We start from the raw sequence: 11933 nt of genomic DNA, 5'->3' as shown, positions 1-11933 counted from the left end.
TCCCAGCCTAAAACAACTTAGGAGATCAGGATCAGAGGTCAATGACACTAGGTTGGAAGCCCAACTGGAGCACAGCAGAAGTACCAGAAGTGGGCCTTAGGAGTAGCCAGGACAGTGGTGACTGCAGCAGTAGCTTCTGGAGCTCTCAATTCAGAGATGATGAAGGGCTCAGACAACTGGTCAGAAAGAGATTATGGGGAACCCTCTGCTGGCACTAGGTGGAACTAGTAGTGATTTGACATGAGCAATTCTGGGTCACAGTTCTAGGGTGGAGAAGAGTGCTTGCGATTAATCATAAGGGAGCAGGGTCCGTGGTCACAGTTTCAGGAGCAGTAGCTCTTGTGGCTGCAAGAAAGCAGAGAACCTGGTTACAGTTGCAGGGCCAAGAAGAGTGCTAATATTCGTGGCTGCAAGGGAGAAGAGTACCTTCCTGAGTAAATATCAGAGCACAGACCAGAAGAGCAGTGACCACACCTCTCCCCAGATCACACTAGCATGGAAGCACTAAGAACTTGTAGACCCCCAAAACTAGCTCTGAAAACAGTAGTATGAAAAGGTCTGAAGCTTGAAACAATGCCACCCCACTCCCAGGTGAGCAAAGTCAAACTTTAACATCAAGTTCAAAGTCAAGAAATAGGCTAGAAAATGAGCAAAAAACAACCACAAAAAAAGAACTTGACCATAAAAAGCTCAGAGAAGACCAAAACATAAATTCAGAAGATGGCTTTCTCAGTGGTGGGCAAAAGGAATCTAGAACTCAAAATTTAAAAAGAAAAGCATGTCTAAAATAGATAAATAGCAATTTTTTTAACATAAAGGAGCAAACATCAATAAAACATTTTAAAACAAAACCATAGTTGGCTTGCTTATCAGATTTAAGGATGACATAACTAAGAAGAATCTCTACATTTTTAATGACAATGTGTGAATTTAAAAGGCTACAATAGTATGATGTCAAATCTAATTAGATAAAATTTAAAAGGGATAAAGGTAATGTTGCCTTTGAGTTTTAAAAAATGAACTGTACACATATAAGACAGAAGAGCTCAGTCGACAGCAGTTTGTGAAAAAATATTTCAAGATTTTAGTGCACTAAAAGCACTGCATAAACTAACAGTATTACAAGATAGGTACCCAAAAAAAGCTCACCTGACTTTGGCCTGTATTGAGCTAATCATAGAATTTATGAAAAGACTTGTACCAAATAAGAAATTATGGATGGATTGCTATCTCCACTTTCTTGAATGAGAATGTTCACATACTTTCAATATTATTTAGAAATCCTTATAGTTAGATCAATTGCATCTGATTATTTTGCCATATATTAGAATCCAGAGTATGAATGGCAGTGGCTGTCCTATAGCCAAAGGATTCAAAGAGGCCAACTGAGGCAGGGTATAAGGACAAATCATCTTAACAATTTGAGTTGTCAAAAAGAGGACTTGATGCCTTGGGAAATAGTAGGCAACCCTCATTGGAGGCCTTCAAGCATAAGGTGGCTGATCAATTATCAGATATGTTATAATTACAATTGTCTTTCAGATATAAATATAAGTGAACTCTGAGGTTCCCTCCACCTTCAAAGTCCTGAGATTCTGTGAATTCTCCATGTACTCACTTTGATGAAGTTCTATCACAGCACTAATTCATATATACACACATATGCATACATAAAGAGGCATATTTTTATTTACTGACATACTAAGAACTATAGATACAAAGCATCCCTCCTCCCTAAAACCTAAGGGCTAATTCATATTCAAGTTGTAATTCACTGAAATACCTAGGTCATTCATTATATAAGCATTTATTAAATCCTTAGTGGATCCTGAGAACTGTGCTCAGTACTTGGTTTGTTCTGTCTAAGGCAGCCCTCAATTATGTACTAGCCACCCTGTTAGGTATGTCCACACACAGCATTCTAATATGTAGGGAATATGGAAAAGGTTATACCTGTGATTTCACTGATACAGGGAATTCCCAAGTGAAGAAACTCCATCCACCAATTCAGATGGACACTTTTTCTATAATTTATAACATCAAACAATTGCCTAGAGGATTAGGTAATTTGCCCAAGGTCAAAAGTCAGTATGTGTCAGAGGTAACACTTTAATCTCAGCCTTCCTGGTTTTGAGATAAGCTCTCTATTATAGTTTCTGTTAAGTAAGAGGAAATACTTTAATCACTGGAAATGGTGTGGAAATGATTAATGTAAAGATATAGGTAATACCTTTTTTCCTTTATCCTATTTTTCCTTTTTATCTTCCTGAGGATAACTATATTTATGATTTCACTTGTTGACCAACTTGTATATCTGTTGATGTAAAGAAAACTTTATAGCAAGTTTACCAACTTATTGATTTTAGAACAAGCTTGTGACAATCAAACCCTCCAGAATGTAGAATATACTGCTGTGGGAAGAGTAGATTTGCTGTTGGAAGGCCTAATTTTATAATCTGCCTCTCATACTTCTTAACCATTTATCACATAATCTCTCTCAGGTTCTATTCTTCTCATCCAAAAAAAAGAATAACAATACCCTTAAATTATATTGCACAAGGTTATTATAAGATTTAAATGACATAATGTCTGTTAATCACTTTGAAAACTTGGAGGAGCTATATAAAGGACAATTGCTATTTATATTCCAAAAAATGATAACAGATTTATCATAAGTTGCCATATACTGTTGAATATGTACAACTGTGCTATATTCCAATGGCAAAATACTGAACCATCCATACTTAACTTACCTATATGCCATTATGAGAAATTACATCCATATTCAAGATCTCCAGTTAGGATTAGGGTTACCATCTATATCTCTGAAACATAGTTTTCCTCCAAATAAGTTAGTTGGATCAAATGAGTTTTGAAACTCATGTTGGCCTTATTAGCATTCATTTCTAACTAGTAGATCTAACAGACCTAGACTAGCATTTTTAAGTAGCTCTCAGAGTCATACTCTCCCAGTTTAATCCAGAAAGAGGAGTCTCTATTATGTCACAATGAACAAAAGAGTAAATTCTATAGAAGTGTGAATAACAGAAACTAGAAGAAGAAAGAAGACTGTAGAGAGGCTGGAGATAGATTTAAGTGAACTGAAAAGCTACAATGTCCAAGACTGATCAAAGGTAAAGGAACAACTGACTTCCATCATTTGTCTAACTTCATAGAACTACTCAAATATTCTATTAGTCTAAACTGCAGCATAGGATGAATAAACACTTTATCCCTGAATAGAGAAGTATTATTTTATTTCCTCTAGCTAGTTTCATAGAAAGGCAACACTAACTCATAAGAAGCTCTAGGTGAGTTTGCCATGATGACTATAGTATTCAGCATGACACAGGCCATTTTTTAACTTATCACCCATAAGAGAAACACAAGAAACAAATTACATTCCAGAAGGAACTCAAGAGAATAACAGTCTGTTAGCCAATATGGCTTCATCTGAACAACAAAAACCTTTCAAATATCAAAAGCCACTAAAATGGAAAAGCTTCAAAAGCATCAAGAATATCTGTCTCCCTCCCCTAAAGCCTTTGCGCAAAGCAGACTTGAAGCCAGAAATGGAGAACTACAGGCACGGCTGTATGAGGAATTCCATGTTTTGTAATCACCTCATCCTAAAGCCAGAACTAGGAAGAACTCGAAGAATTTGTAACATTTTACCAGGATCTGATTTTGTGTATGGAATGCAAAACTGCTATGAAGATGGTGTTGCTGAAACAATTGGACAATGGAGAATCCATCCATATACTGATTCACTGAAAAAAAAACCATGTAATTTTCTTAACTTAAATGCAAAAGCTGTACAGGCTGGCTTTGTTACTCCTGCCGAGTACCATTCATTCAGACTAGGTTATCACCAAATCAAAGCAATTAAAAAAAACAAACCACCCCTGGAACATTTGCCCAAAAAGCAATACAGTGATGAAAGTGTCACTATGGCTGACCTAATCCAGCAAAAGTTCAAAAACCAATGGCTACAGAAGAGAATTAAGAAAGATTCAATTCGGTATAAGGACTTTGTCAAAATCACACCAAGAGAAGGTTACTACCAAACCTGTGGCACCAAGATCAAACAATATCAGTCACAAGTCAAACTATCCCCGCCTTGGCGACTGGCCCAGTTTCAGAAGGCTGAAGCATGTCTTAATACCTTCTCAGATGAGGCAATTCACCAAAAGTCACTCAAGAACTTCCGTGAAGAAGCTCCTGTAAGATGTGGTACCCTTTCTCTGGGCATTTACACTAGTGCATTTTAAGAAAAATTACTTCAATGAAGAAATAGAAGAACGCTAAATACTCTCATTAGAATGAAAGGTAGTAAAATTGTTTGGGTTTTTTTTGTATTGTGCTCTCAAACTTTCATAAATCTGAATGCAGTCCAAATTTCTGATATCTGGAATCCATCCTTCCATCTATCTATCTATGTATCTATCCATGTATCTAAGTATATATGTATCTATTTATCTATCTATCTCTATCTACCCACATACACGTGTATATTATTATGTAACATACTATGTGTATATATGTGCACATATCTATGTATAGATATACATTTTATTCATATATTTTGTTTCAATATCATCTTCATTTCACAAGGTATGGCTTTCCCACTTCCTATACCCATTTAATGGATCAATCAATCCATTAAAAAAAAAGAATAAAAAAGAAAAAAATGGCTCATCAAAACTAATTGACACATTAAATGAGTCTGACAGCATATGAAATATTCTACCACATTAGTAAAGAAGAGAAAAAGATAGCAACTCTTCTCTGGAACCAAACCCTGTCATTTTAATAAAATAACATCGATCTTTCCTTATTCTATAAATACAAATATAGATGTAGATACATATCTACATCTATATGCACATCATACATACATATATATGTATGTGTGTGTATGTGTGTGTTTGTGTGTGTTTTTATAGTCATTATGCATATTATATTTTTCATTTTATTTCCTTTGCTTTGCACCAGTATGGCCATGTTTATATTAATTCTTCATATTCTTTATGTCTTGTGGCATAGTAAGATTCATTTCTATGCATGTACCACAGTTTATACAACCATTCCATAGTGGAAGAGAATCTACTTTATTTATAGGCTTTTCTACCAGAAAATTTGGTACTATAAAATATAAGAGGTTAGGTAGAAAAGTTTCTAGAGCACTGGAAATGGATTCAGGAAGAACTGAATTTAAATCCTACAAAGACACTTGCTAGTTGTGTGACCTAGAACTTAAGCTTTCTTAGACTCAGTTTTTTCATCACAATGAGAAGAAAAAGGAATTAAAGGAATTAGAATAGGCAAGGAGGAAACAAAACTATCACTCTTTGCAGATGATATGATGTAATATTTAGAGAATCCTAGAGAATTGACTAAAAATTACTTGAAACAATTAACAACTTTAGCAAAGTAGCAGGATATAAAATAAATCCATATAAATCATTAGCATTTCTATACATGACCAACAAAGTACAGTAGCAAGAGATAGAAAGAGAAATTCCATTTAAAGTAATGGTAGACAAGATAAAATATTTGGGAGTTTACTTGCCAAGATAAACCCAGGAAATCTATGAACGCAATTACAAAACACTTTCCACACAAATCAAATCAGATCTAAATAATTGGGAAAATATTAATTATTCATGGACAGGCAGAGCTAATATGATAAAAATGACAATTCTACCTAAATTAATTTGCTTATTCAGTGCCATACCAATCAGACTACCTAAAATTATTTTATGGAGCAAGAAAAAATAATCACAAAAATCATCTGGAAAAACAAAAGGTCAAGAATATCACAGGGAATCAAGGGAAGGTGGGCTAGCTGTACAAAATCTGAAGCTTTACCATAAAACAGCAGTCATCAAAACTATCTGGTACTGGCTAAGAAATAGAGTGGAGGATCAATGGAACAGGCTAGGCACAGGAGACACAGTAGTAAATGACTTTAGTAATGTACTGTTTGATAAACCCAAAGACTCCAGCTTCTGGGATAGGAATTCAGTATTTGACAAAAACTGCTGGGAAAACTGTAAGATAGTATGGCAGAAACTAGGCAGAGACCAACATCTTACACCTTATACTAAAATAAGGTCAAAATGTGTATATGATTTAGACATAAAAGGTGATACCATAGATAAATTAGGAGAGGAAGGAATAGTTCACTTCTCAGATTTATGGAAAGGAGAACAGCTTATGACCAAACAAGGGACGGAGAATATTATGAAATGTAAAATGGATGATTTTGATTACATTAAATTAAAAAGGTTTTGTACAAACATAAGCAATGCATCCAAAATTGTAAGGGAGGCAGAAAGCTGGGAAACAATTTTTATAGCCAGTATTTCTTATAAAGGCCTCATTTCTAAAATATATAGGGAACTAAGTCAAATTTATAAGAATCCAAAATTGGAAGGGAGGCAGAAAGCTGGGAAACAATTTTTATAGCCAACTTGTGGTATATGAATGTAATGGAATACTATTGTGCTGTAAGAAACAATGAGCAGATAGATTTCAGCGACAGATGGAAAGATTTACATGAACTGATGCTGAATGAGATGAGCAGAACCAGGAGAACATTGTACACTGTATCCACAACATTGTTTGTTGATCAACTGTGATAGACTTGACTGTTCTCAGCAATAAAATGGTCCAAGATAATTCCAAAGGACTCATGATGGAAAATGCTCTCCAAATCGAGAAAAAAAGAACTACAGAGTCTAGATGCAGATTGAACCATACTATTTCTATTTTTTTTGTTTTTTTTTTTTCCTTTTCACTCTGATTCTTTTTTCACAGCATGTCTGATGTAGAAATATGTTTGATGTGACTGTACATCTATAACCTATATCAGATTGCTTGCTGCCTTGGGGAGGGGAGGGGAAGGGAGGGAAAAAATTTGAAACTAGAAAATTTATAAAAACAAATGTTGAAAACTATCTCTACACATGTAACTAGAAAATAATAAAATACTTTTATGAAAAAACAAAATAAAATAAAGTTAAAAAGATGATATAATGGCACACTTAGAGAAACCTAGGGAATCAACTAAAAAACTAGTTGAGATATTTAACACCTTTTTTAAGTTTGCAGGATATAAAATAAACCCGCATAAATCACCAGCATTTCTAGCTATATATTACCCACAAAGTCCAGCAGAGAGAGATAGAAAGAGTAATTCCATTTAAAATATAAAATACTTGGCAGTCTACTTGTCAAGACAAACCCAAGAATTAAATGAACACAATTATAAAATATTTTTCACACAAATAAGTCAGATCTAAATAATTAGGAAAATATTCATTATTCATGGATAGGCTAAGCCAATGTAATAAAAATGACAATTTTATCTAAATTAATCTTAGGTAGAAAGTTCTACCCAAATTAATATTCAGTGCCATACCAATAAAATTCCAAATATTATTTTATAGAACTAGAAAAAATAACAAAATTCATCTAGAAGAAAAAAAATCAAGAGTATCAAGAGAATCAATGAAAAAAATGTGATGGAAGTTAGCATAACCATATCTGATCTCAAACTGTATTATAACAAATTCTTTTTTTTTGTGGGGCAATGGGGGTTAAGTGACTTACCCAGGGTCACACAGCTAGTAAGCATCAAGTGTCTAAGGCTAGATTTGAACCCGGGTCTTCCTGAGTCCAGGGTCGGTACTTTATCCACTGCACCACCTAGAAGCCCCCTATTATAAAAAAATTATTTCCCCAAATTAGGGCTTCTTAAACTTTTTCTCCTGGCAATCCCTTTTCACCCAAGAAATTTTTACATGACCCCAATATATAGGTATATAAAAAGGTATACATAACCTTTTAAGGTTGCAAAATTTTTCACAACCCCTACATTCAGTTAGGTGACCTCATATGGGGTCATGACCCCTTGTTGAAGAAGCTTTGATCTAAATAATCTAGTCCTTTCTAAGAAATAGAATGGTTGATCAGGGGAATATATTAGGTACACAATATATTGTAGTAAGTATAGTGACTATGTTTCATAAACCCCCAAATACAAGCTTTGGGGACAGAAACTCACTGCTTTATGAAAACTTCTGGGCAAACTGGAAAACAGTATGGTAGAAACTAGAAAAAGATTAATATCTCACACCATATACCAAGATTAAGTGCATGATTTAGACAGAAAGGGTGATATCATAAGCAAATTAAGAGAGCATGGAATAGTTTATCTGTCAGAGCTATGGATTAGCTGTTGCTTATAGCCTTTTCAAATTAAATAATTGACCATCATTGTAGTCACTGAATTTGATATAATTTTTATTCTTGTTGAAGGCTTCTTACAATGTTGATGAAAACATCATACTTAAAAGCATGGGAGCAAAACAACAGCCTTTCTTTACTTCATTGGTGACTGTAAAAGTACAAGAGCATAGTTCATTATCCAAAACCTAGGCAAGCATGCCATCATGACACTGATATATAATACTGATGAAATTCTCCAGGCAACCAAATTTTGCAATAATCTTCCACAACCCCTTGTTATTGATAGTATCAAAAGTCTTGGTTAGATCAATGAGCATGGTATACAGACCTCTGCTCTGTTCCTAGCATTTCTCCTGGAGTTGTTGGGGAACAAATGCAATATCAACCATTTTAAAGCCATTTCTGAAGCTACACTGGTTCTCAGGTAGGTAACCATCTTCCAGTGAAGCCTATTAAGGAAAACTCTGGGTGGTGATGTATTTTGATTCATGCATGAACTGGATTTAAGTGCAGCAGAAACAGCCTCATTCTCTCTTCTAGTTACCCAAGTCCAGTGGAAAGAAAAAGACAACTGCTGATAACTTAGGATTTAGTGGATGACTTTGGTGTCTTCAATGTCTAACCAAGCTCTAAGTGCTCCATAGTGCCTGCTGCAGTCATATTCATGGCCAATGGAACAAATTATTCTTATGCACCCATTCTACCAAAGGAAGTCCACATGCTTGGGGTAGACACTCCTCTAACTTACTGATGGGTTTGTGGTTCATTGATTACCCTCCATCTGGTATAAACCATCAGCCATCAAATAAGCCATCAGACCTGGGTGTGTCCACTGTGCATGCTACAGCTTCTTGGAGCCACAGGTGAAAGTTGGGTGAATCAGGTGGACATCAAAAGTGGAAAGCATCCCTGAAAAGTGTTCAACAGCCCTCACACCAGAGGTACTAGTCTTACTTGAACATACGCTACACCCCAAATGCATATGATTGCACATGTATAACCTATATCAGTTTATCACCTTGGTGGGGGGGAGTAGCAAGGAGGGAGACAGGGAAAGAATTTGGAACTCAAAACTTGAAAACAAAATGAGTGTTAAAAATTGGTTTTACATGTAAATGAGGGAAAAATTAAAATATTTTTAAAAAGGAAGATAATACATCACCTACCTTGCAGAGTTATCATGAGAGTCAAAGAAGATAATACATATAAAGTACTTTGCAAACTTTAAAATGTTTTGTGATATTCAGTTATTATTGTTATTGTATATATGGACCTCTTCTGTCTTTGACTTCCTTAGGATGTATACATCAAAGGAAGGTCTGTGAGTCAAAGTACACATGGAAATTTTTGTCACTTTTTAAAGCATAATCCATATTAGTATTCACAGCAGTTTAAGCAATTCTTTGTTCCTCCAACACTGTATTATGTGCCTGTCTTTTTACATTCCTTCTACCAATGACTATTTCTATCTCTTGTCATTTTTCAAAATTGATGGATATGAAGTAAAATCTTTAGGTTATTTTATTGATATTTCTCTTATTTAGCACAATCTTGATAATGATGTTTAATATTCTATAATTCTTTTTATCTATATGTACACACACATATATGTGTGTATATATATGTATGTATGCACATTCTTGATAAAAGGAAGACATTTTTCTCACTCAGAAGTAATTAAAATATTTCATGATGAGAATGGGGGAAGAATGAAAAAGTATCAAATTCCAGTCCTTTTATTCCTTTAGGGTACCAATTAATTTTGTAAAGTCATAAAATTTTAGAGGCTTAAGGATTACTTAACCAACTTCCCCTCACTTCCCATTGTATAAGCAAGGAAAATGAGGCCCAGAGAAAGAAAGTCATTCAAGGTCACATAGCTGGCCAGTGGAAGAGATGGAACTATAATCCAGGTTTCTGAGCTATCAGTATCATACAGTATTTCCTACCACCAGAAGAGGCACTGTACATATGTAGATGGCAGAGGAAATAACAAACATTTTTCTGTGATATTTCTTACATTACTTTATGTTACTTTTCTGATTTTGTATCAAAACTAGGTTTTCTGGCCCATAGAAAATTATTTCTGCTAGTTTCTGAATTACATTTCTTGCTACAAAATTTTGCCAATTAGCAAGTAGTAGAATAAGTGAAGTACAAGAAAGCAAGTATTTTACATCACTGAATTCTGTTCAGTGATTATTGAGAAATAGGATGAAGCTTCAATTATTTATGATCAGAAACTTATAAATATGCTAAACTATGCTTGCAAAAAGTAATGAAGTCTTAGCAAAGGAAAAATATCACTTCACTTTGCTATTAAATTAAGAAATGAGGGAGAAAGCCTCCTTTTCTATGGATTATCAGGCATGGCTGGTGAAATGCAAGTTAATGAAGTTTCCCTGCCACTCTCATATATAAAATGTTTAAACTGTTAAAAACAGAAATTCTGAGAGTGAAGCCATCTAAGAGCATAGCCTAGTTCATTGATATGTGACATCCATCACCATACCATCCCGCTGTGAACTGATGACTATTTATTTGCACCTGGTGGAGGGGTCAGAGCACAATTATAGAGATAAGCCCCACTTAACTCCTTGTTTAAAAGCACCAGTTTCCAGATACTCTTTGCTTTTGACTAAAAGTAGCCAATACTGCCTGCTCCTCCCTTGCCAATGAACCCAATTGTCCTTAAGAGTTGGAGCCATTCAAACTAAGCTCCTCTGATTCAGAAGACCTTTTAAGAGATTTTCTAGTCTCTCTGTTTTCTGTGCATGACTATTTTTCCACCATTCATACAGGTCCCAGAATGACCTCATCTAGGCCCTCATGGCTGATAGGCAATCCGACTATACCTCCCTTATAAAGCACCATCCTACTATTCACAGTGTTATTCCAAACCTTTTTTTCTCTCTTCAAATCCTCTCATGGCTCTGCCTCCTCTATATCCTCTAAGCTGACAACCTGGCCTCATATTTTACAGAAAACATGAGGCCATTCATTGTGAGTTCCCTCTTCTCACTTCTTCCTAATTTCATATAACTCAGGTGCTTTCTGCCATAATCTCGTCTTTTACCTTGGTCTTACTTACATGAAGAGATGGCCTTATTCTTTACCAAGACTAACCCGAGTATCTGCCCAAGAAATTCTATTCTGTTCTGTCCCTTCCAACAGATTACTCCCTCTGTTATTTTCACACTGTGCCTCTCAGAGCAGTCTAAATCTACAGCCCTAGCTTCTATATCATATGAAAGTTTTTTATACTCCTGAAGATTTCCAGTTAAAATTGCTCTAACAGCTTGAAGGAGTTTGACTATTTTCAAATTTCACCCTATAGGATTTAACAAAGAGAGTTATGGAAGAAGCAGAGTAATGTGAGTTTAATGAATAAACAGGTTGTATAGTAGCTAAAGTCCTGGACTTGAAGTCAATAAGATATAAGTCCAAATCTTACCTCAAACACATACAAGATGTATAACCCTCAGCAAGTCATTTAATCTCTTTAACTATTTCCTCATTGATAAAATGGGGATAATAATAGCTCCTCCCCCATAGAAATGCTATGAAGATGAAATGATAGTGCTTTACATACCTTACAGCTAGTTTCAAGGTATAAATGTGATAGGAGAAGAAAATTTCTAATAGTATCTCTTCTCCCTACCCCTTCTTTCCAGCTA

At 35.0% G+C, this 11933-nt stretch overlaps 1 protein-coding gene across 1 annotated transcript; it reads left to right on the top strand.

Moving 5' to 3' along the window:
- Positions 1–3443: 3443 nt before the first annotated feature.
- On the top strand, positions 3444–4271 carry LOC122738573 (cilia- and flagella-associated protein 77-like). Its single transcript, XM_043980575.1, has one exon. The coding sequence runs from the start codon at positions 3444–3446 to the stop codon at positions 4269–4271; it is 828 nt and encodes a 275-aa protein (XP_043836510.1).
- Positions 4272–11933: the final 7662 nt, after the last annotated feature.

Source organism: Dromiciops gliroides, chromosome 2, assembly GCF_019393635.1.
Source record: "Dromiciops gliroides isolate mDroGli1 chromosome 2, mDroGli1.pri, whole genome shotgun sequence".
In the NCBI taxonomy this organism is placed as follows: Eukaryota; Metazoa; Chordata; class Mammalia; order Microbiotheria; family Microbiotheriidae; genus Dromiciops; species Dromiciops gliroides.
Note: the sequence above shows the minus strand (reverse complement) of the source record. Positions and strands in the feature narration are given on the sequence as shown.

What these genes read in the sequence shown, in the direction of transcription:
- LOC122738573 (XM_043980575.1), top strand. Translation starts at nt 3,444, where the DNA reads ATGGCTTCATCTGAACAACAAAAACCTTTCAAATATCAAAAGCCACTA.